Source organism: Geotrypetes seraphini, chromosome 1 (assembly GCF_902459505.1).
Source record: "Geotrypetes seraphini chromosome 1, aGeoSer1.1, whole genome shotgun sequence".
Taxonomy (NCBI): Eukaryota; Metazoa; Chordata; class Amphibia; order Gymnophiona; family Dermophiidae; genus Geotrypetes; species Geotrypetes seraphini.
Window position 1 is genome coordinate 474,675,723 of NC_047084.1, and position 26,194 is coordinate 474,701,916.

Here is a 26,194-nt window from a genome sequence, read left to right on the forward strand (position 1 = left end):
AAATGCTTGAGTACCTGAATAAGTTCATGTAAACCGTTCTGAGCTCCCCTGAGAGAACGGTATAGAAAATTGTGTCTTTTTATAGAGTGGGTTCTTTTGGGGGATCTATCTTTTGTTAATCATGGAGTTCTTTACCTTTTAAATTGTTTTTATTGTAACCATACACCACTGGGGTTGCCACGGCATTTAGGCGGTATATAAAATTGAATAGAACTGTAAACTTAGGGAGAGATGGTGTTATAGGGGACCCACCTCAATTTTACTGTCCAGGGCCCATTCAGTCCTAGCTATGCCACTGCTCGTACCATCTTTATTGCAGTGTGAAATGGCCAGCAGTTTCCTTCCTTTTGGAGCAGGCAGCAGTAAGCTGTTGTCCCAGGATGCTGCTCATGAATGTAATTGCAGGATCTTACTTTCAGAAACTGATTTCTGGCATCCCGTTTGTCTGTCTTGTCCTTTTAGATTCTAAGCTTATTCGAGCAGGGACTGTCTCCTTTTCAACTATGTACAGCGTTGTGTACGTCTGGTAGTGCTCTAGAAACAATTAATGGCAGTAGTAGTAGTACTGACTGTTGTCACTTGTTTTTCTTCTTGTAGGGTGGCCAAGTCTCTAAAAATCCCCGTCTATGAAACCCCAACTGGCTGGAGGTTCTTTGCTAATCTGATGGATTCTGGGAGATGCTCACTATGTGGAGAAGAAAGCTTTGGTGCAGGTGCAGTAAGAAAATTGCTGAAAGTGGTTTTTCCACGTATTGATTTAGCAACAGAAACATGGAAGATTCTGAGCTCTTACATTCTTAGCGAGACAGGTGAAATATTATACATTTTGACCTGGATTCTTAAAACGGCACCATTACGAAGGTGCCAGTAAGGGCTCTACCGGCGCCTAAGTTAATTGTTTTGCTTGGCTATCAACGGCATGGTAATTGACTGCGCTGTTAAAAAATGATTAAAAACAAATTGAAATTTAAAAAAAGTAGGTGCCATGAGCTATCTACAAAACTTGGCACCGGAATCGCATCTAAGCAGATGCTTAGTGACGCTGCACGTCAAAAGAGGCATGGTTATGGGCAGGGTTGATGACTGGCACTGGTAAGCGTGATTCTACGTCGAAGGTAAGCACCGGAAATGTAGGCCTGTAAAACCCTGGCCTACATTTACGGTGCCTACCTTCGACGCAGGATATGATTCTGAAAATGACGCCATAATCTGAGTGACCTCCCCGCCTGTGCCGTTTTTTCAGGTGCCTGGCGATTACAGCACCGCTTTCAGAATCCGAGCCTTTATTTCTATACAATTAAGACTTGCCTACTAGTATTGCAAGGAAACTTGTCCCTGTTGGGACCACAATCAACAGCAGGTATAGCCAAAATTTTTAGGTCTAGGGCAGTGGTCTCAAACTCAAATCTTTTGCAGGGCCACATTTTGGATTTGTAGGTACTTGGAGGGCCTCAGAAAAAAAATAGTTAATGTCTTATTAAAGAAATAACAATTTTGCATGAGGTAAAACTCTTTATAGTTTATAAATCTTTCCTTTTGGCTAAGTCTTAATAATATTGTAATTTATGGCTAAAGAGACATATGATCAAGAAACTTTTATTTTACTTTTGTGATTATGATAAACATACTGAAGGCCTCAAAATAGTACCTGCTCACTGTCTAACACCAGCTCTGGCAGGATAGACATTTCAAATCTGGCATATGTAAAATCATATTTAAACCCTATAATGCTGCTGCTGAATAAATTTTATAAATCTATATTTTTAATAACCCCCTACCGATTACTCATTTCTGTTGTTTATGGTTGTTCAGGTTCCGACCACATCAGAGAGAAGGATGGACTCTGGGCTGTGCTGGTTTGGCTTTCAATCATAGCGGCAAGGAAGCAGGGTGTGGAGGACATTGTCAGGGATCACTGGACAAAATTTGGACGCCATTACTACTGCAGGTGAGGCTGAGGACTGCATTTTTAAACTGTGTCATTGATAAACTCCAATGAGTTCCACATGAAGAGGGACAATAATTTTGACCCCGGAAAATAAAACCCACTAATGCGTTTGTAGGGGAAACAAAGAAAATGTAAATAATGCTGTTCTCTTTCCTGAGATTGTTTGCAACATTTGGTTCCACTAATTGATAGCATGCCAGGGCTCCGCATGACTAGAGTTACCAGACATCCGGATTTCCCCAGACATGTCCTTCTTTGGAGAACATGTCCGGGGGTCTGGACGGCTTTTCAGAACCCGGTACTTGGTCTAGGTTTTGAAAAGCTTCCCCTGAAATTGTGTTGGGCAAAAGGGCATCCTCACATGCCACATGACGATGTCACGCACATGTACGAGTGCACGTGAAATCATCGCATCACATCCACAGTTGCCATCTTGCCCGACCAGAGCAAGCAGCAGGATTAGGGGCTGGACTGGGGCATAACGGGATGGGTGGGCCTGGGAAGTGGGTATGTGTATGCCTAGATGCAATAGTGAATAATTATAATTTCTAGCCAATATTCAGGCCATGGCAGTCAGTGTTGTTTTTCAATTCTGATCATCACAGGAAGAAATATTCTCAGATATTCATTGCCAAGCCATGTCCAGACACCACCACCCCTACTGCTCATCATAACATACCAACTGTCATAAGGTCCTTTAAGTTTTATTTTTCCTGATACTCTTAAGTCTACCACCCTACAACCTCAATTTATGACCTCATGGCAGTTGATGTATTATGATGGACAAGAGTGGTGCTTAGAAGACAACGCCAGTACTATCAAATTATAATTTTACCATAGAGATTGTTTTTCTAAATGCCATTTATCAAAGATGAATATGTTGTTTTCTTAAGAGTTTTGTGGTGGGAAATTTTTGTTGGTTGAAGAATATCCTTATTGCATTTTTAGTTATACGTGTCTTTTGTTTTCAATTTTCATGAACAAGATTTGATTATGAAGACTTGGAACCTCGAGCTGCTTTCTTCATCATGAGGGACCTGGAGGCCTTGATCACGGACAAACCCTTCAAGGGCCAGCAGTTTGCTGTGGGGAACAATGTCTACAGTGTGGAGAAAGCTGACAGCTATGAATATGTGGACCCTGTCGATGGCACTGTGACCAAGAAACAAGTAAGACCTATCTAAAGCATCTACTAAATCTAAGTGGAGGGGGGAGGGAATCAAAGGACTCTTCCAGACATGTCTGCAGTATTGTGTAAGGCGGCATGGTTGCTATGTTGGTCCTCCTGAACGCACAAAAATAGCTTGATTAATAAAATAAGAAAATATAAGGTGATACCCTGATGCAGGCAGTCTGCTGCCAGAACGTGTTGAGCTGTTGCAAGAATATTTGTAAGGTAGGGTCAACATGAACACATTTCATCAATAAAGGCTGCTCTTTAATTAAATCAATTTTTCTGCAACTTAGATGGATTTGCTCTTATTTTTTATAGGAATTAATTTGCTTTGCTGGTATAATCGCTAATTTTGATCCAGATGGACCAAACTACTGCAACTATATGTAGGAATCTCACACAAAAAAACTTGTCATTTGCCATGTGGGAAGCGCTACCGCAGCTTTGGGTCCTAAGTATGTTTATATTGTCCTACCAATAAACAATAGAGGACCTGGAAAAAATATTACATTACATTACATTAGAGATTTCTATTCCGCCATTGCCTTGTGGTTCAAGGCGGATTACAGAAGAATTACAAAAAAACGTATTACAAGAATAAGATATCTGGTAATTTCCAGAGGAGATAAAGAGTAGATGAGGTTGCTTTGGGGAATCAAACAAAATAATATTCCAGTTTAAATGTACACTGGTGGCACTTGCTCGATACCTTAACCCAGGGGTGTCCAATCTGCGGCCCCGTGAAGTATTTTGTGCGGCCTCAGTCGAGGTCGATGCAGTGTTTTCCTCTGCTGCCTCTGGGTGTTTACCGTCTTGCCGGCTCCCTCCTCTGTCTTGCTGCAGCATTTGTGCGGCCCCAGAAACATTTTTTTCGGCCAGTGCGGCCCAGGGAAGCCAAAAGGTTGGACACCCCTGCCTTAACCCCTGGTGAGCACTTAACTTCAAACAATTGTAGCTGAATAGGGGGAAACGCCTCAGATGCTGCAAAGCAAACGTTGCTTTGAAGCTATGAAAGGGAGCTTAAATTGTTCTTTAACTCTCTTTCAGCTTTCTATCACTGGCGAAACAACCCATGTATTGTGCCTGAAAGAATAATACACAAAACAAGCAGCATGATGATGCTAAGATAAGTGCTGCTTGTTTTTCGTATTATTCTTTCAAGCACCTGGATATTCAATGCTGAGCAATATCTGATCTCCAGCACTAAATAGCAGCCTGGTTTTATTCAGAGTTAACTGGCATTTGTTAGCGCTGCTATTTATGTGCTAGCACTAGCCAGTTACCTCTGAATATCAGAAGCAAACTAGGCTCCACCTTGAAAGATAACCAGTTAAGTGCCACTGAAAATGACTGGTTACCTGCCAACAAGGAAGTTAATCAGTTGGGGGCTGTTCCCAGCTAGTTAACTCCCCAACCCTATTTTATATGTCCTGTCTGTCCAAATTATATTGTAAGCTCTTCTGAGCAGGGACCGTCTATTGCTTGTTAAATGTACAGTGCTGCATACGCTTTTCAGTGCTATAGAATTGACAAATAGCAGTAGTAGTAGTTAACTCATTTTGAATATCGGCCGGTTTGTGTTTAAATTTAGTCACTCAGCCCTAGTAAAATTTCCGAGGCCAATTTAGGAGCATAGCTCTCAAAGGTAGGAGCATAAATTATTTGAATATTGGGATTTAAATGTCCAGAAGACTATGGCAATACACACATTTTTATTTTGTTTTGTAGTCGTGAGGAGGGGTGGAGACAGTGAGTGAGAGGCAGAGTAGGGAAGCTCATGGTTCCTCCAGGCTGCCACAGTAGTGGCCTGGAGGAGAAGCTGGTAGTTAGAGTTGGGTGCCTATGTCTTTATCCCTGCCCAGGTAACGGCAGCTTGTTTGGGGGGCAATATCCCCCCCAAGCTACACCCATGGATATAATTTATACATATAAGTGCCACTGCACAAATAGTATCTTAATGTTCATGATACATTTATTTAGCATATCAGATATTTAGAGAGCCATGTCTTCAACTCTGGTATCCTCATTTCCTCAGGCAGTGACAGTCCTCCTCAATGTTGTCACCTTAGTGAATGAGTTTCCTGTGTCATGAAGTAATGTTTTAGTTGAACAGCTCTCTCTCTTGCTGAGGTGTTCTCAACTGTGGTCTTGTGCAGCAAGAATTCCAGCCCTCTGGAAATATATCAGCTGTAATTTCCTTCCTCTGGCGCACGTGTGCACGATTGGATGTGGGGGGGGGGGGGGTGGGGGGGGTCCTTGTGTCTGTGCGATTCTGTGTGCTCAGTAGTCAGGCAGCTGTCAGCAGCAAAAGCCAAGTGTAGAAGCAAAGAGGTGAAAATAGCACAGGGAACACATACAGGAGCAGCTTTTGTTTTCAGTGAAATCTGAAACGAGACCTTTTGGTGTTATTCTAAGATCAGAAACTTTTACACCAAGTAGTGTGGCTCTGCATTTGGAGGAGGATTGTGGTTAGTGTGTGGAAGCCCTGGGCTTTCAATGGTCTTGATCCAATTTTAGCAACACTGAACATGCCTTCAGCTTTGTTTCCTAAATTATTTGGATTTAGCTCACACCCTTTCAGTGGCAGCTCAAGGCAAGCTATATTCAGATATGCGAAGTATTTCCCTCTCCTTGGAGGGCTCACAATCTAAATTCGTACCTGAGGCAAAAGGTAACGGGTGTCGGACCCTTTACCCAGCCCCCCCCGAACCTCATAGAAACATAGAAATAGACGGCAGATAAGGGCCACGGCCCATCTAGTCTGCCCACCCTAATGTCCCTCCCCTACCTTTGCCCTGTGAATAGATCCCATGTGCCGATCCCATTTGGCCTTAAAATCAGGCACGCTGCTGGCCTCCATCACCTGTAGTGGAAGACTATTCCAGCGATCAACCACTCTTTCAGTGAAAAAGAATTTCCTGGTGTCACCTCGTAGTTTCCCGCCCCTGATTTTCCACGGATGCCCTCTTGTTGTCGTGGGACCCTTGAAAAAGAAGATATCTTCCTCCGCCTCGATGCGGCCCGTAAGATACTTGAACGTCTCGATAATGTCTCCCCTCTCTCTGCGCTCCTCGAGCGAGTATAGCTGTAATTTGTCAAGCCGTTCTTCGTACGGAAGATCCTTGAGTCCCGAGACCATCCGGGTGGCCATTCTCTGCACCGACTCCAGTCTCAGCACATCCTTGCGATAATGCGGCCTCCAGAATTGCACACAGTATTCCAGGTGGGGCCTCACCATGGATCTATACAATGGCATAATGACTTCCGCCTTACGACTGACGAAACCCCTTCGTATACAGCCCATGATTTGTCTTGCCTTGGACGAAGCCTGTTCCACTTGATTGGCAGACTTCATGTCTTCACTGACGATTACCCCCAAGTCTCGTTCTGCTACCGTTTTTGCTAGGATCTCGCCATTAAGGGTATAAGACTTGCATGGATTTTGGCTGCCCAGGTGCATAACTTTGCATTTTTTGGCATTGAAGTTGAGTTGCCATGTCCTAGACCATCGCTCCAGTAGGAGTAGGTTGTGCATCATGTTGTCGGGCATTGAATCTTCGTCTGTTGTGCATTTGCCCACTACATTACTTAGTTTGGCGTCATCGGCGAATAATGTTATTTTACCTCGAAGCCCTTCTGCCAAGTCTCTTATAAAGATGTTGAATAGGATTGGGCCCAAGACTGAGCCCTGTGGCACTCCACTGATCACCTCCGTCATTTCGGAGGGGGTGCCGTTCACCACCACCCTTTGAAGCCTACCTCCAAGCCAGTTCCCAACCCATTGCGTCAATGTGTCGCCTAATCCTATAGAACTCATCTTGCTCAGCAACCTGCGGTGTGGTACGCTATCGAATGCTTTGCTAAAGTCCAGGTACACGATGTCCAGGGACTCCCCAATATCCAGCTTCCCCGTCACCCAATCAAAGAAGCTGATCAGGTTGGATTGGCATGATCTCCCTTTAGTAAATCCATGTTGTCGGGGATCCCGTAGATTCTCATCATCCAGGATCTTATCCAATTGGCGTTTGATTAGAGTTTACATTAGTTTGCTCACTATCGATGTTAGACTCACTGGTCTGTAGTTTGCTGTCTCCATCTTTGAACCTTTCTTGTGGAGTGGAATGACGTTAGCCGTCCTCCATTCCAACGGGACGCTGCCTGTACTAAGGGAGAGGTTGAAGAGCGCGGACAGTGGCTCCACCAAGACATCATTCAGCTCCCTTAGCACCCTGGGATGCAGGTTGTCCGGCCCCATTGCTTTGTTAATCTTGAGCTTTGACAGCTCACCGTAGAAACTGCTGGGCGTAAACTCAAAGTTACTAAACGGGTCAACTGAGCCAACCCTTGTCTGTAGCTGAGGGCCGAGCCCCGGCTCTTCTCGGGTGAAGACTGAGCAGAAATATTCATTTAATAGTTGGGCTTTTTCCGAATCCTTTTCCACATAGTCTCCGTCTGGATTCCTAAGATGTACAATCCCGCTTGAGTTTTTTCTTCTATCACTGATATACCTGAAGAAGGATTTATCTCCCTTCTGGATGTTCTTTGCTAGAGACTCCTCCATGTGGAATTTAGCCTCCCTGACTGCTGTTTTGACGGCTGTTTCAAGCTTGGAGACGCGTTTGGAGGGCCTCATGCGCAGATATGACACGATGATGTCACATGCGTGTGATGTCACCGCGTTGGCACCTGTGCATGAGCAGATGCCCTCCAGACATGGCCCCGAGCGCGAAGCTTTTTAAAATCCGGACAAAGTGCCGGGTTTTGAAAAGCCATCCGGAAGCCTGGACAGTCCTCTAAAAAGAGGGCATGTCTGAGAGTAAATCCAGACGTCTGGTATCCCTGCCAATATCTGTGCACAAGCTGGGTGGAACACGCTGGAGAAACCCCAGGCATCAAGTCCTACTCCTTGCAGGAAGGAGTGTTGTACAGGAGGAACCCAGACAAAGAAGTTACTAGATTCCTGGAGAGGAGAGGGTTGGCAGAGAAGTGATAGTAAATCTGACAGAAGTAAAGTGATTTACCCACAGGTGGTTGGGAAGTGCTGAAGAGTATCCCATGAAAATAGAAGAGCCAGTGTATGAAGTGAATGAGGAAGAATCTGGCATGGACTGTGATTTTGAACCAGAACAAGTTATATCAGATGACGAGATGTTTGAATGATCCAGAAAAAATTAGAAATGTGTATGGAATGATCCTGTTAAATAAAGGAAAGATTTTTCCCCTTTTAAGAGAAAGGTTTGAATGAAACGTGTGCCAAGCTTTGGGAGGGAGGGGAGTGTCTATGTGGTGAAACCTCGAGCACAGCTGAAGCAGGAAGCTGTGGAAAAAAACTGAATCTTTGAAAGCTCCCAAGTTTGACGGCTTATCTCCACATACCTGCCCCAGCTAAGGAGAGGCAGGGCAGTTATGTGTTGCTAAATTGAAAAACAAAGGCAACAGTGCGTTTGAGATGTGACCAGCGCTGTAGTGTGTTTAAGGAAGCACTGGGGAAACGCGCAGGCAAGAGCATTGCCTGGGACTGCCTTGGGGCAGGAAGCAGTGGATTCGGGTCCCAATTAAAGAAGGCTGCATGGATTAACAAAGCAGCAGCAGCAGCCCATAAACTGGAACTGTAGGCAGAGTTTTTCTGTTTTTATTTCGCTAAGCTGGAAAAGACTGAACTATTTGAACAGTAAATTAGTGCCTTGGATTGTCTGGTATTGTCTGGCCATCAGATGGTTGAAGAGAGACCTGTGTTAATAGTGCTTTACTTTCTGTGCACGGGACTATGTGAAAAGAAATAAGCCTTTTTTTGTGTTTGGGAAATGATTATGGCTCGGAAGCTGTTTGCATAGCGAATACTGCTACTTCCCTATTGGCCCTCCGTGGAGCTGGACTTTATGTATGTGAGGAGAGGCCAGCCTTTGCCAGGCTGGTGGGCTCAGACCCTGTCACTATATATACATAAATGAGCAGTGCCTGGCTAAGTAGTATTCTGTAAACATGTGTCTAGCTACGATGGAACATACTTTGTGGGTAGAATTTGGCTGGAACATGGGCAGGGCACAGATTTACAGACATAGCAAAATATTGCATTTGTACAGTTTTATGCAATCTGTATAGGCAGGATTTCAACTAATTACACCAGAACGGTATAAAGGAAAATAGATGCTTAGTTTCCTTATTCATTTATTTGGTTTTATGTCCCATCCTCCCCAAAGAACTCAGAACAAGTTATAATTTTAGTCATAGCATTACAATGCACCATCACATAAGATTGTTCATAGGACAATACAAGGAGAGGTAGCTTAGGCTGCATGGTGAAATGATTGTACAAAGTAACAGAAATATAAAGGAACATGATGTATAAGGAAATTGAGTGGTGGATAGGGTGCAAATTTCCTGTTGGGGAATGACTTTGGGATCATGTGGATAGGGTGTGAAGAAGGGGAACTCTATTTATTTATTTACTTAATTCGATTTCTATCCTGTCCTCCCGGGAACTCAGAACGGGTTACAAGCCAACATTCACAGTATGTTACATTGAACAGTACGTTTGGCAAATTTTATTTAATTCACAGAACTTGATATACCACCAGGGGGCCATCAGTGGCGTCTATGCAGTTAATAAGAATAATTTTTTTTTAATGCATGTTATATGTTTGTGTGGTTTTATTATACAGTATATTATATATTTTACACATTCAAAATGTGAAAGGCAATCAATATTTAGGGGACCTAGCTGGTATACAGCATGTGTGAATGGGATTATTAAGTACATCTGTTTTCAGTGATGATTTGGTCTTCTTTTCGATTCTCTTCACTTTACTGGGACTTTTAAATATATTTACCGTATTTTTTACTCTATAAGATGCACCCGACCATAAGACGCACCCATTTGGTTCAGAATTTTTTTTTCTTGGTGTTTCCTCCTTTATACATGGGTGCGTCTGGTGCTTTAGGGACATGTGGGTGATGCAGGAGCGTGCATCAAGGCAGCGCTTGAGCACAGGAAGTGCGGGAGTTTGTGGCTTTGGAGCTAAGTATCCAGAGAGAGTGAAGGGCTTTGTGCATCCTTTGTTACTTGCTGCTGGCTTCCCTCCATAAAGAAGATGGTCCCTGTGCTTCAGGGCCTCAGACCTCCCCTCCTCTTCTCCCTCCCTTTCCTTTCTGGCTTCCCTCCATAAAGAAGATGGTCCATGTGCTTCAGGGCCTCAGACCTCCTCTCCTCCCCCCTCCCTTTCCTCTAAAGCGCTTTGAGCGCCCGACACTCCCACCGGGCCCAGTGGAGCAGCCCATCTTCCTTGCTGCTGCGGAGTCTGGAGGCCACGGTGTCCCCATCACTCACCATCGTAGCAGACCTTCATCTTCCCTCTGTCTTGACTGTACGCCATGGAGCAAGTGGAGGAGCGACGAGTTGGCAGCAGAGAGTGGGAATGCGCAGGGAGAGAGGGTGGGGCTGGACTTTAGGAGCAATCTTAACCTACAGCAGGGGGCGAAGCTCTGCTCCAGCGGCAAGGCAGGGGGAAGCGGGCTTAGAGAAGAGAGTGGCCTGAAGTAAGGAACATAAATGCCTAGTGGGGGTAGGACCAGCTGCACCATCCTGAAGCACATTGTAATTGGCTACGGTGGGACCTGCCTTGGCCACTGCTGCTCTGGCCCAATAGAATGATCGGAGCGGCGGGGTTCTGTGGATCTGGGCTGAGGAAGGAGCAGGGCTGAGCGCGAGGAAGCAGCATTTAAAAAAAGGTACCGGGGAGAGGTGTTTAAAACGTGTATTCGCTCCATAAGATGCACCCACTTTTCCACCCACTTTTTTTGGGGAAAAAGTGTGTCTTATGGAGTGAAAAATATGGTACACACATAGCGTGAAGGTATATGATGTAAGGGACATACCTGCTGTATACCATTATTGGTGTATTTATTGCAGGAAACTGCCTTGTGGGCTCTATCCCCCCTCCTTTACTAACGCGTAGTGTGGGTTTTAGCGCCCACAGCAGTGGTAACTGCTGCGACGCTCAGAGAAGTCCTATGAGCATCAGAGCAGTCACCTCCGCTGCCGGCGCTAAACCTGCGCTACGTGTTAGTATAGGAGGGGGTATTTTAGCTATCTAGCTATGTCCCCTAAATAGTGATTACCTTGCACATTTTAGATGTATGTAATATATATATTTAAAAATGTATATAATATATATATTTAAAAAACCACACAAAAGTAAAAAAATTAATATCATATGAAGAGACATAGGGCAGGTTTTTCTATGTAGTTAATGTTATAACCTCCCTTTACATTTATTTTTGAGTTGGACTTTTTTTTTTGTTCAGAGTTTATAACAATAAAAGATAAGCAAGAAGGAAAAAGAGAGGGCAAGTGAGGAAATTATAAATAGCGTAGGCCGAAGGCCTCAAAGAAGAGAGGTTTTGAGATGTGACTTAACTTTTGTAGGGTGGATTCAGTTCTGAGGAAGGGTGGCAGGATGTTCCCTAGCTTAGGCCCAAAGTAGCTAAAGGTAGTTTTCCATGAGATGGTGAGATGGTAAGATTTATGGAAGAGTAGGATGGAAGAGTGAGAAGATTGTTGACATAAGAACATAAGCAGTTGCCCCCGCTGAGTCAGACCAGAGGTCCATCCTGCCCAGCGGTCCGCTCCCGCGGCGGCCCATCAGGCCTTGTGCCTGAACAGTGGTCCCTGATTAATTTTGTAACTTACCTCTAATCCCATCCCTATAATCTACCTCTACTCTTATCAAACTCTTATCTGTACACATAAGTGTGTACAGATGGGGAATGGTCTTTCAAAACAAGGACAAGAATGTTATTTATTTATTTAAATTAAAGCACTTATTTTCTGCAAATTGCAAACATCTCTGCAGATTACACAAAAAAATCATACAAATAAAATACTACAAACAATCAAAACAAACAAGCACTAAAATCACAAATAAAATTATTCTGAACATCATCGGTGCATTTTTACAACACACAATTCCCTTCATAAATCAGCAAAAGCTTCCTGAAAGAAACAGAGGAATCTGACGTATTGCATCAGGAAGTGCATTCCACCGCCTAGGGACCATGATGCTGAAAACCCTAGAACAGATTGTAACTTTGGTGATAACATGCAGAGATGGGACTTCCAAGAGATGTCGAGACTGTGATCACAGCGGATGAGATGGAACATATTGTCGAATTAAAGGGCTTTAAACACCAGCGCTAAGATTTTGAACTTAACTCGCCACAACACTGGCAGCCAGTGCAACTGTACCAGCAATGGGGTAATATGCTCAATATGAGATAGGCCACCTATAATCCTAGCGCAGTGGTCTCAAACTCAAACCCTTTGCAGGGCCACATTTTGTATTTGTAGGTACTTGGAGGGCCGCAGAAAAAAAATAGTTAATGTCTTATTAAAGAAATGACAATTTTGCATGAGGTAAAACTCTTTATAGTTTATAAATCTTTCCTTTTGGCTAAGTGTTAATAATAATATTGTAATTTATAGCTAAAGAGACGTATGATCAAGAAACTGTTTTATTTTACTTTTATGATTATGATAAACAAACCGAGGGTCTCAAAATAGTACCTGGCGGGCCGCGAGTTTGAGACTACTGTCCTAGCAGATACGTTTTGTGCTACCTGATGTGAGCAGAGCTAGGTAGCCAGTGCTCAGAGCGGAAAAGAAGGGATCATGTGAACAAAGTGGTGTATGCGATGAAGAAGTTTCACAGCAGTGGGATGTATAAGGTGAAGAGTTTTAAAAAGAGGAAGACCTGCAAAGAGTGGGTTAAAATAGTCAAGATCAGGGCTGCCCAAGTCCGGTCCTTGAGATCTACTAGCAGGCCAGGTTTTCAGGATATCCACAATGAATATGCATGATAAAGATGTGCCTGCACTGCCTTCTTGGTATGCAAATCTCTCTCATGCATATTCATTGTGGATATCCTGAAAACCTGGCCTGCCAGTAGATCTCGAGGACCGGACTTGGGCAGCCCTGTCAAAATGATAACAACTAAAGCAAGAAGTGGTGTACTTCTTAAGTGAGGGAAGAGAAAGTAACGGACGGAGCAGATGCGATGCATGGCAAAAAAAAAGAAGAGAGTGTCTTGGCATCTACTTGAGGCTTGAATGTGAGTTTGCTCTCATAAATGACACCCAGAATCTTAATTGACTGTTGATGGATGGACAGGGAGGTAACCAAGTATAGGGTTTAAGGAAAAGGATAAGAAAGCGTAGGTTGTTTTTCAACCAGCTGGACACATGATTGAGGCAAGTGTTTGAGAGAATTAAGGGAGATGACAGATATGCAACAGTGGATCTGGATATTGTTGGCAAAGCATTAAGGCACGCAGCCTTGTTCCTGGGTGACAGAAGCCGGGAAGATATTAAAGAGAGTAGATGCATGGATGGAAGCTTGGGGAACAGCAGAATGAAGGAGGAAGACAGCAGAGAAAGTGTCATCATCAGTCAGTTAGAAGGTGTGGTGTGAGAGATAGTGCTGCCCGATTCAGGGAAACATTTTTTGATTCAATTTGATTTGGCCTATTGAATTGATTTTTCGATTCAATTCATTTTTCCCACCCAATGGGGCGTTGTTTTTTTTTTTTTTTTTCAGACTTCCTGGCAGGTTTATTTTGTAGCCTTCCCCCCTTTGCCCTCTCCAACCCCATGTGTGCCCGGATAAAGGGAGAGAGAGCAGTTAGCGGCGGCAATCCGGAGCCAGCTCTTGAGAGGCTTCAGAGCAGCGTACACAGTATTTTAAATGCTTATTAGCATATCAAATCTGGTGGTTTACATCAAATAGGACCCCAGAAGGTCTTTTTGACCAAAACACGGACTGAATCGGGTTCATACCACTACACCTTTACTGTGTATTATGAATTGTTTTTATTGACCTGCACCCTTTATTGTGAAGACTTCTTAATAAACAGTTGTATCGAGATCATTGATTCCACAGTTCTAGTCCGTTGTTCATCCTGTTCTACTGTGGTGAATTTTTTTGGATGACTGATTTTCCTATTTTCCAAATTAATGACCACGTGCTAGGGCTCCCTTTTATCAAGCCTGAATTTTTGTAGGCTCTTAACCTTTTGACTGTCTATATATCCTGATTAATAATAGCTTGTACAAATTAAGTTACATTTTATCACTGTTACAAGAATGTAGATAGTTGAGTGCTTCCCACAGCCAGGCTTAATGACAAAAAAGGATCGCTAAGCACCCTGGTTCCCAGAAGCACAAGTATGCATTTGGAAACGGGCCCATCGCTAACATTCTAAATCATGCCTAGGAGCTACTGAGAATTTATAGGCGACATTTTTAGTGAAGCAAAAGGAAATTTGTCATCTAACCTGGATAGGTAACTCTTGATTTTCCAGCTTTTCTGCAGTCCATATGTAATCCAATTATATTGGGTTCTGTATGGATGTTGTTTAGGAAATATGCATCCAAGTTAACTGGCCATGCAATAAGAGACACTCCATCTGATATTCAGTCAGCAACGGTCAGTGTTTTCAAAGATGGCTGGAAGGATGGCGCTGCTCCCCCCCCCCCCCCCACGAGAACCGGCATTGCTCCCCCCGAAGGCCCCCCCACGAACCGGCACCCTCTCCCCCGCAATCCGCACCCCCCCGCCGCCATTGGGCATCCCCCCGCCGCAACCTGAGGTCCCCCCAACCCACCCGAACCCTCTTCTTACTTTGCTGTAGCCTCCACAGCGGCACCGGCACCAGCATGTCCTGTGCGTGGTGCCGGTGCCTGAAGATCTGCTTCCTGTGCTGGGCCTTGAGAGTTCTCGTTCGACGTGAGAGTTCACGTTCGACGTGAACTCTCAGGCCTTGAGCATGTGCACATGCTCAAGGCCCAGCACAGGAAGCAGATCTTCAGGCACCGGCACCACGCACAGGACATGCTGGTGCCGGTGCCGCTGTGGAGGCTACAGCAAAGTAAGAAGAGGGTTCGGGTGGGTTGGGGGGACCTCAGGTCGTGGCGGGGGGTGCCCAATGGCGGCGGGGGGGGTGCCCGATGGTGGCAGGGGGGCCCGATGGCGGCGGGGGGGTGCCGGATCACGGGAGGGAGGGTGCCGGTTCGCGGGGGGGCGCTCTCAAATCGAAGCGCGCTCGGTTTCCGAGGTGCCTATTTTGCGAATGTTTTGCTCATCTTGCAAAACACTCGCAAACCGGTGCACTCATAAACCGAGGTACCACTGTACTGTTCTTAATTTGCTGTATAGTCCCTATATTTACACTGCTGCACAGTCTCGTATGCCCAAGTATTTAAATCTATTGTATAATCTTGTACGTCCAATTCACTCCATTGTGAATGTTTACTTGTAAATCGTTCTGAGCTACTGGGAGGACGGGATAAAAATCTAAATAAATAAATAAAATAATTTGTCCAACCAACAGTACCATTAATTCTTTGCAGTTTCTAAGATATCGAGCATTTTTTGTGTACATACCATTCACTTAATCCAAGCTTTATTTCATTGCACTTTTAGACATGTTGGCATTGGAAGCCAAGATTGCTCAGGAGTCTTTTTCAGAGTTCTCTTCCATTTAAATGTTCCAGGGCCTGAGGATTATCTTCTCCAATGCTTCCAGGATCATTTTCAGGCTGAGCGCGTCAGGCAGCACAGGAACTATCCTGAGGATCTATGCCGAGAGCTATGAGAAGGATCCCAGCAAACACAATAAGGAGCCACAGGTAATATAAGCTGACTCCAGTACGCTACTGTGCTGAATGAAATCTTAATGAGAGCACGTCTGACACATACCATCACTGACACCAGATAGGCCATTTCCATGTGTTAAATGTCAAAAGCTAAATTGTCTTCCGTGTTTCTTAAAATTAGTCTGCCAGATCAGAGTCTGTGTCAGTACATGATTGCTTTCCAAAGCTAGAATGTTCTAGGAAATATATTTCCAAGTATACCTAAGGATAACATTAACAATGATTTTAGCAGGTTTTTCTTTTTTTTTTTTTTTTTGCCCTTCCTCTTATTTTACTCTCTTGTCTCTCCTTTCTTATGGAGGGGAGGGTGTATTAATGCACCTAGTACACTATTTAAAGGTTACTGGTGTCACCTACCCAGCATGCTTCCTGAATGTGCTCATGAGATCAATTGGAGAATTCTCCATCTTTAGGATGTAAGCTGACCTATGACAGGAGGCCTCTGTCCTACAAGTTGATGTGTGCATTTGTGAACTGGTGCCTTACAGTACCAGCAGCAGCTTGTGTCTGGGCTTCAAAAAAAAAAAAATTCTTTAAATATTCTTTTTAAGGAATTGCAAGCCGTTAATTAGTTTTGCTGATATGTATCTTGCACGTAGAGGCAATTTTGAAACTGTGGAAACTTTGATCAAATTTCTTGTGACAGGCACCTCACACCTGATTCTTATTGATAGTATCTGGTGAAAGGATTGTAATGGTTGATGCTGTTATAAGCTGTTCATAGATCCCGGTAGACTGGTGTTTACCTTGGGGGGAGAGGGGAGTTGGATTCCTAGATGCACCAATGCCAGGGTCAATGCAGAAGCCCAAAAATGTGCATATTTCCCATTAGTGCTGACTCATGCTCCTGGATTTAGCACCGAGGTGTATGTCTTGCAATGTGTTAGCATCTAAAACATATACAGTACTCCCTCGAAATTCATGGGGGGTTACGTTCCAGGAGCACCTATGAATTTTGGAAAACCGTGAATATTGGATGTGGGGATCGGAGGCGGGAGAGGCCACTTTGCTGCTTTTTGTGGGATCTCGACAGAGGTACTCCTAACAACAACTTCTTGCTCCTGCAGCCCTCTCATGCTCTTTCTTCACTCCCCGCATTGTTTTAGCAGATGGGGCAGTTTGAATTGGTGCAGTAGGATCAGGGGGACCGGAGGATGTGCACGTTGGGGGGTCCCAGGTCACGGAATAGGCGGACAAAATAAAACAGCAAATGACTGGGCTGCGAACTCAGAACCGCGAGTTTGCGGGGGTGTACTGTATCTCAGATCACAAATTGTGTGAAACTGATGTCCCTTTCACAATGAAAAAAATGGTTTGCCAAATTTGCTGCCGCATATTTTTCCTTCTCAGTACCATATACTGATAGGGCTGTCCCAAGGGGCAGCTCCTGGCCCTACCACCTCACCCCTACCATAGTTCAGTAGCTTCTGTTCTCCCAATGCCTCCCATATTGCCCTTTCCCTATTATCCCCACAACAATGGCCATCATCTCCCCTTCCTTTCTCTGCTGCTGCCCCTCCCATGGCCTCCATCTTCATTTCTTCTCTGTGCCCCATTCTCCAACTGGGGGATGCACTAAAGTCAGCGATTGTCGCTAAATCTGTGAAAACCAATTGGTCAAGCCAATCAGGGCCTTAGGCTCCTCCCTCAATATCCTGGATACAGAGGGAGGGGCCTTAGGCAACTGAAACAATAAGGGCATTTGGCCCCTCCAAATACACCAGGGAGGGGAAGGTGCATCATTTGGGACTGGCAGTGGTGGCCGAAGCAGAAGCCTCCTGCAGGCTTCCTGCTTCCAACATTTTAAAGAGGTACGTCGGAGGTTTGTGGAGGGGGGCGTCCAGTGGCAGGAGGGAGTGGGCATCCCTTCTGTCATTTTTTTTGGGTGGCGAGGGTCCTCCAGTGGCAGGAGGGAGTGGGCATCCCTTCTGCCATTTTTTGGGAGTTTGGGGACAGCAGGGGACCTCCGATGGCAGGAGTGAGTGGGCATCCCTCCTGCTGCATCACTGCCTCGGAGGGGAAAGTCCCATTGGCATGAGGGAGTAGGCATTCCTCCTGCAATTTTCACTGCTGCAGGGGGGTCATGGTGCCCTAACAGGAGTGACAGGAGGCTGATTCCCCTGTCACTGCTGTTAAGGCTTTGCACATGTGTCAATCGCTCACTGAGCAATTGATTGTCTCATTTGCATGCAAATGATTTGCACCTCTGTGCAAATCATTTGCATGCAAACTTGATAGTACATCAATCGCTGCTGGAGAATCAGCCGGAGAATCAGCCAACAGCGAACGAGTCATCATCTTTAGTGCACCTAGCCCCAAGTCAACTAGCATCTCTCCTTCCTCCTCTCTTCTCCCTTAAACCTCTCCCCTTCCAGTTGACCAGCATCTCATCTCACTGTCATAAGAACATAAGAACTGCCATCTCCGGATCAGACCTTCGGTCCATCAAGTCCGGCGATCCGCACATGCGGAGGCCCAGCCAGGTGTACACCTGGCGTAATTTTAGTCACCCATATCCCTCTATACCTCTCGTAAGGAGATCTGCATCTAGTTTGCTTTTAAATCCTAGAACGGTGGATTCTGCAATAACCTCCTCTGGGAGAGCAGTCCAGGTGTCCACCACTCGTTGCGTGAAGCAGAACTTCCTGACATTTGTTTTTGGACTTGTCCCCCCCTTAGCTTCAGTCCATGTCCTCTTGTCCGTGTCACATTGGACATTGTCAATAAATTTTTTTCCCTGCTCTATTTTGTCGATTCCTTCACCACCTTCTACCATCTTCCCTCCCTTCCTTCCCCACTTCTGGCCCACTGCTTCCCCCCCCCCTCACTTCCTCCCACACCAGCCCTGAGATTAATGAATATTGAACATTACACAGGTGGTGTAAGTATAGGCCTGTACTGAAACATAGTCATATCCTGCCCTCCTCTTTCAAGGAGTCTGCCGCAGAGGGAGGTGAGACAAGGCAGCACTTGAGTGTAATCCTCAGCATACAGGGCCAGTGTAGCGCTCACTCTTCTTTAAGCTCAGGCCTGGTGCAAGAGGAGAGTGGGCTGCTGCAGGGAGAAGGCTCTTGCATGCTCTGGAGCCATGATGGTGCCTCCAAAATCTGCCACCCAAGAGGGATACCTAGTCTGTCTAGTGGCAGTCCAGCCTTGTGTATAAGTCTAGTACCCCTGAAATCTTTCAAATTTTCCATCTTTTGTGTCCTCAGAGATCAGAGGACTTTAGCTCTAATATGTATTGATTATTTTTTTCCATGGGAGCTATTGGCACTGCATCAAGAGTCAAAAATGTAACCACACTGCTAGCATGGAATGTGTCTAAATCGCTTCCATGGCGGCAGGATTAGAATATAAGCTTGTTGGACTAAGCGGTGCCAGGGAAAGGAGTCTTTATATGTAAAATGGGAGGTTCACAGCTCTAAGTAACAGAGCAGCGTGAAACACATTAACAAGGACACGACCACTTGAAACCCGAAACTGTAGTCCTGCTAGAATAACATAACCATGTTGGACAATCCTGTGCTGCCACATGCTGTACACTACTTACCTTTGCACCCACTGCTGTGCACAATGTGGTTAAGTAACTGATCAAAGAGCTGTGAATCTTGGGAAAGTCATAAGACCTCTCTTTCCTGAAAGATTCAGGGGCTTGAAAAAATATTACCTAGAGAACTGAATTCTATGGGCAGAATGCACAAAGCTCCGACAACCTAGTAATAAATACCAGGTTGAGAGCAATTTAGATTTTCCAGGCACGCTCAGCACAAATAGCTTGCAAATCCTATGCATGTGTAGCATGGTAAAAAGGGGAGGAAGTGTGCCTGGCGCCTGCGCACAACAGTTAAACGGTAGGTACAGCTCTTCTGCACAGGCCCAGTACAGCTCCTGATTGTAGGGGCACCCGAGCAATTTGTTTTTTTGTGGGTGTTTTTTTGCAGCACCTTATGCTTGGATCAAGCTGCCCAAATCCCTACAGCGGGCTCCACCTCTTCGAGAGTGCTTTCGACTCCTAACTCTTCTCACTTTGGGTTCTGCATCCCCAACCTTATATTTCACGTCTGTCTGTTCAGGTTAGATTGTAAGCTCTTCCGAGCAGGGACCGTCTATAAATATAAAAATGTACACCTTTCAGGGCGATATAAGTGATTAGTAGTAGTTGTAATATGGGTGCAGCTGATGTAACATAGTAACATAGTAACATAGTAGATGACAGCAGATAAAGACCCAAATGGTCCATCCAGTCTGCCCAACCTGATTCAATTTAAATTATTTTTTTTTTTAATTTTTTCTTCTTAGCTATTTCTGGGCAAGAATCCAAAGCTTTACCCGGTACTGTGCTTGGGTTCCAACTGCCGAAATCTCTGTTAAGACTTACTCCATGTGAATGTGTTATGTGAGTTGTGTCCCAGGCCTAACAGACCTGCCAAAACATTTTGCCCGTGTAAGAGGTGGGCATTCCCTTCTGTGCATTACAAGGTGTGCTTATTTTAATACTAATGAACTCCTTGTAATGCATTTGCATAAGGTTCTTGGCTGCTATCGTGATTAGTAGAAGCCCCAAGAGCCCTTCTGAGCATCGGAGGCTGGCTAGAACCAGTCTTACTACCATGGCAAACGGGTACAAGTGGATCGATTTTTCGCTCCGTCAAAAATTACAAAAACTAGGGGACACTCGATGAAGTTACACGGAAATACTTTTAAAACCAATAGGAGGAAATGTTTTTTCACTCAGAGAATAGTTAAGCTCTGGAACGTGTTGCCGGAGGATGTGGTAAGAGCAGATAGCGTAGCTGGTTTTAAGAAAAGTTTTGACAAGTTCCTGGAGGAAAAGTCCATAGTCTTGTTATTGAGAAAGACAAGGGGGAAGCCACTGCTTGCCCTGTATCAGTAGCATGGAATATTGTTACACCTTGGGTTTTGGCCAAGTACTGGATTGGCCACCGTGAGAATGGGCTACTGGGCTTGATGAACCATTGATCTGACCCAGTAAGGCTATTCTTATATTCCCCTGTGAGACAAACTTATTTATTTATTATTTATTTCATAATACAAGAAAATAATGCATTTGGCAAGTTTGAAGGCAGGCTGGAAGTGATGATGTAATTGGCACTGCATGGTGACAGTGTTGTGGCTCTCCTTAGGCTCCTTTGAATGCCATGCAGTTCCAACTTAAAAATTAACGAAGACCATTGTTCTAGTGTACAGTATGCTAATTCAAGTGCCAATGACAAACCCTGTTAAGGGGCAGGAGATGGAAATAGTATGGTTGGAAGTGGTATGTCTGACATTTTAGAAACTTACTCATTGCATTTGATTTGATTTTTTTTTTTTTTTTTTTTAAGTTCAAATTGTTTTATTAAGTTTCCAAAAACATAATACAAAAGACAACATAAATACAGTAGAGAGAGTATGGTCCATGTACATGAAAACAAAATATTGAAATCCAGTATCAAGCAAGCATACTATTAAGGGGAAGTAAGAGGTAGCAAGGCACCGTAGCATTAATGTCTCCCCAAACATAACATAACATAAATCTTTATTTATATACCGCAAAAGCCTTTTGGTTCTGGGTGGTTTACAAAAGAGGTAAGGCTGAGTAGAGACAGCGAACTACAACATAGCTGGAGAATTCACAACATGGTGAGAATACAGATTTTTACAAAGAGGTAAGGATGACCATTGTCCATGAGTTGCAACATAGAATTGAGAGAGCAACGGTGACAAAAGGAGTCCTAGGGTGGATTGCTGAATTTGGAGAAGAGGTGTGTTTTTAGGAGCGGTCATACTGCTTGTAAACATTTCCCAGTATCACTTTCGGGTTACAAAAAAAACAACCATCCAGTGGGAGATTAAAGATGTGACCATCCCTGATCCCTCCAGTGGAGCGCTGCATAAAATTGGGCAAGTTTCCTCTCATCCATATGTCTTCAAGAGCAGTATAATTCCTGATGTTCATATCAGCGGACATAAAAGTACATTTTCCTTCTGAAATGGAGAATGCAGGTGTATCTTTTTGATCTGCCCTAGCCCCACCAAAAACACTCCCAGGCTAAACCCCTGTTCCATATGCACATATCACAGCGAACACGGAGAGAGAAGTGTATCTAGCAGAGACTTAGAATATAAGGGTACCCTTTTATCCCAGTGCCTTCAGAAGTGCCAGAGTTCAAACCTGGGTACCTGTAGTCCAGAGACTGGTGACCTGCAGTTGAGCACAGTTCCTTCATTCGTATCCTTAATCCAGCCTTTAGAGCACACATGTCAAACACAAGGCCTGGGGGCCATATCCGGCCCTCCTGGTGGTTTTATGTGGTCCTCGATGACTGTGTCTGCATCTGTTAACATTTGCCCTCAAATCTCCCTCCCATTTGCTGTTACTATTGCTGCTGCCACTGCAATGCCTCCAGCTCAGTTGGCTTGCAGCACCAACTAAAACACTAGTATGGATAGCAGAGCTTTCCAACCCAGGTGCTCTCATGCATAGTTCCTGTCGTAGTGGGCAGAACCAGCAGAACCTTCACATCAGGCCTAGATGCATGGCATTGGCAGTCAGTGGCAGTAGCAACAGTAACAGCTCTCCTATCCATACTGCTGTAAGCCAGTATACTGCAGGACTGAAGTGGAGGTACAGCTACTTCCTGTTTTGAGAAGGTAGGAAGCGGCTGAAGGAAGGCCCTTGGGAGTAGCTGGAGTAAGTCTACTTGCATTGCTAACACTTCCAGTGACCCTAGGCAAATTCAGAGGACCACCAGAGAAGGAGACAGAGATGTTGAATTGTACCGGGGCGGGGAGGGGAGGGGAAGGTGAAGAGGAGGGAGAAGTTGAGATACAATACCGAACCATGGGGTGGGGAGAGATGTCAGACACATGGGAGCTTTGGAAGGGAAGTGAGATAGTAGCCCAGCACAACAGGTAAAATAGCTTGCAAGTTTTGGCTCTCTCCAGAGGTCTGCATTCTCCTGCCGTGCCAGGTGGTCTGTCATGTGTGATGGGTCTGGCAAGTGCCTGACTTGTACCCAGCTCTGCTTTTCACTGTTGCTACCTAACACCTGCTTTAATTACCTGTTGTACATTACATTACATTAGGGATGTCTATTCCACCATTACCTTGTGGTTCAAGGCGGATTACAAGTGGTTTGTCAGGATATTAGAAGTATTTAGGGAATAGTTTGTACATTTCTTTGAGTTGCTAAGGATTACATTTGAATTGTGATGGTATTAGAAGTACATATGGAGTAGTTACAGGTGATGCTTAGGACATTTCTGATTGAGTTAGTTCGTTTTTATGTGTTTTTTGAATAGAAGGGTTTTTATTTCTTTTTTGAAGGTTTGTAGTCTGTGGTTGAGGTCAATAGGTTGTAGAGTTGTACTATCTGCCTTCTGTTCTCTGTTCCTATTGTTGTTATTGGGTTGTGAACTGTTTGCTGTTCTAGTTCCTGCTCTCAGTCTACTTGACATCCCACCTGTAACTACCTCTGTCTCTCAGTTCCTGTCTGTCTGGATCATAATGTCCTGATCTTAGCCTTTCCACTATATTCTGGCTCAGATCTTGCACAGGGTCATGCCACTTTAGAGCATGAGGAGATATAAATCAGGTTGCTATAGCATCTTCTACTGGGCTTGCTGCAATTAGTATTAGTAGTGGTTTTGTGGATTGATGATAATGTTTGTTGAGAGCATGTTTGTCTTATGGAAGTGTATCTTCTGGATTTTCAGTTGTCTGAATAGTAAAGTTTCTGTGAGACAGATGGTTTTCCTATCCCCTGGCTCCTGCTAGAAAGAAAAATGAGCTCTGGAGCCAGGAAGATTTGTATGTGGTCCACTGGCATAATTTTACAGGAAAGAAAGAGAAACCCAATGAGGAGTCCAGGATTTGTCTTTACAGACTAGAAAACTGCACAGGGGAAGTACAGTGAAAATTGTATATGAGAAATTGTGTGCTGAAGAAGATCCTATAGAAAGAAGAGTTCCTGGAGAAAAGACACCGGAGAATTCTATTGTTAAACATTAGGTTGCCCAAGGAGAGACAAGAAGCCTTAAAAACTAAATGGGGGGAGGGGTGGAATGGAATAAGATGCCAGTACGTACCTGCAGTTCAGTCAGGGCTTTGCTTGTTGCTATTGGCTATTCTTTTCTTCTTTCACTATGCCCCATAAGGGGAAGGACATTGTTCAAGGCCTTTCTTTAGTTCCCACTCCTGTGCTGAGTATCATTCCCTTGGAGAAATCCTTTGATGGAATTCTGTCTGAGGTCCCAATGAATGGAGACTCGGGGTTGCTCGGAGAAGGAGTTTCTTTGCTCAGGCCTCAATGATTGCAAGATGCTGTCCACACCAGCACAGAGATGGCAAGTCTCAATGATGTAACTGTATCAGATGCACCAAGAGGTGCGACTCATGAGAGTGAAGTGAACAGGAGGCATGCTGCAATAGAGCTTCCTCAAATGCAAAGAGGTACTGTGGAGCAGAATAAAGGAGACAAGGAGGATTAAAATGCTGGAATCAAATTGGAAGTAGTAGTTCCACATGGTATGATTCTCTCTATAGTCCATCTTGCCTCTCTTCTGAGACTGTCTCACATTTCCCAGAGGACCATCTGGACTGCATTGGAGCAGCTAAGTAACTTATTAAATTTCTGTATTAAAGATATTACATCTGTTAAGCAAGGCGTGAGCCAGGGAGAGATTTTTGGCAATGTTAAAAGGAAGCTTGAGGCAGTAGAACAAACTGTAGAGGAAACTAAAGAAGTTCAAGCAATGCTCATTAAAGATAATGATCAATCATCAGTTGGAACAACTGGAGAACAACTGGTGAAGTTTAAACAACAGATTCAAGCTTTGTATTGCTTTATGGTGTGACCACACATTAAATGTTGTGTGCAATTTTGGTTACCACATCTCAAAAAAGATGTGGAGGGGCATTTTTGATATGACGTCTAAATCCAAGTATAGACGTTTTGTGGAAAACTTACAAAAAGCCTGTACCAAAACTGCAAAAAGTCTATTTTGTTTTTTGAAAATGGCCATTTTCAGATATGCGTCTATCTTTTTGATACAACATGCAAAAAAGGGAATCCAGATACACAGCAAAAAACAATAACACCCACAAAGAAGTGTTAACGCCTGCAGAACTGGGACAAATACTTCTTTATTTCAAATGAAAGACCCGACACTACCAGTGTTTTGACTCTTGGCCTGCCTCAGGGGTCTTTTTAATTATCATGCAATTTTCTTTTATGGAATTGCTCGTCCCAATTTCAGATTAAACTTCTTCCATAAAAGAAAATTGCATGATAATAAAAAAGACCCCTGAGGCAGGCCAAGAGCCGAACTACTGGAAGTGTCAGGTATTTCATTTGAAATGAAGGATTTGTCCCAGTTCTGCAGGCATTTACACATCTATTTTTTTTAACCATTTTTGAAAAAAAAAAAAACATGTCCAAAAGAAAAATGCACAAAACAAGCCATTGGGATGTAGGAGGGGCCAATATGTTTAGTAGACTGTTCCACACAGACATCCCAGCAGAGCAGTGGGGCACTCTAGGGGGCATTGCAGTGAACGTCACATAAAAAGGCCCAGTTACACATCTCACCCTAACCCCCTTATAGTGTATGGTGAGCACTCCAAAACCCACCCAAAACCTACTGGACCTAACTGTGCACCATACCAATAGTCGGTTCATAGACAACCCCGCGAAAGACAAAGGCGCGTGCCGACAACTGAGCGCATGACGGAGGCGTGCGCCAAAGAAAATTACAGTTTTTAGGGGATCCGACGGGGGGTTTTGTTGGGGAGCCCCCCCAGTTTACTGCGCCGGCGTTATGGGGGGTTTGGGGGGTTTCTAACCATCCACATTTTACTGTAAACTTAACTTTTTCCCTAAAAACAGGGAAAAAGTGAAGTTTTCAGTAAAATGTGGGGGGTTACAATCCCCCCAAACCCCCCACAACACCCCCACAACGCGGCGCAATCTCTTTTACGTAAAGTGTGGGGGTTCCCCCCACGCCCCCCCGTCGGAGCCCTAAAAACAGTAATTTTGTGCGGTGCGCACCCCCACGCTGCGCTCAATTGTCTGGGCGTGCCTTTGTCCCGGCGCGCTTTTGACCTGACACCCCAATAGCCTGCAGGTGTTACTTGTTTATAAGTAAAATGGGATTTAGGTGGATTTTGGAAGATTCACATATTCCACCATAAGTGTTGTAGTAAGAGTGGGGTATGGGCCTAAGTCTCTTCTCTATGATTGACTACACCGACCACCAGGCTACTCCAGAGACCTACTTGCTGCTCGTCTACATCTGAAGCTATCATAAAGGCAGGTATGTACTGTTTCATTCACTTCTTTGGGGAGTGGGAGAGGCTCAGT

The 26,194-nt window shown here is 44.5% G+C and overlaps 1 protein-coding gene across 1 annotated transcript in view; it reads left to right on the top strand.

Moving 5' to 3' along the window:
* PGM5 (phosphoglucomutase 5) overlaps positions 1-26,194 on the top strand; it is a 179,788-nt gene that overhangs the window by 125,005 nt on the left and 28,589 nt on the right. Inside the window, exons 7-10 of the mRNA XM_033924888.1 lie at positions 598-713; positions 1,813-1,948; positions 2,934-3,117; positions 15,669-15,803. Coding sequence (XP_033780779.1) covers positions 598-713; positions 1,813-1,948; positions 2,934-3,117; positions 15,669-15,803 — 571 coding nt within the window. The remainder of the gene's footprint in view (positions 1-597; positions 714-1,812; positions 1,949-2,933; positions 3,118-15,668; positions 15,804-26,194) is intronic.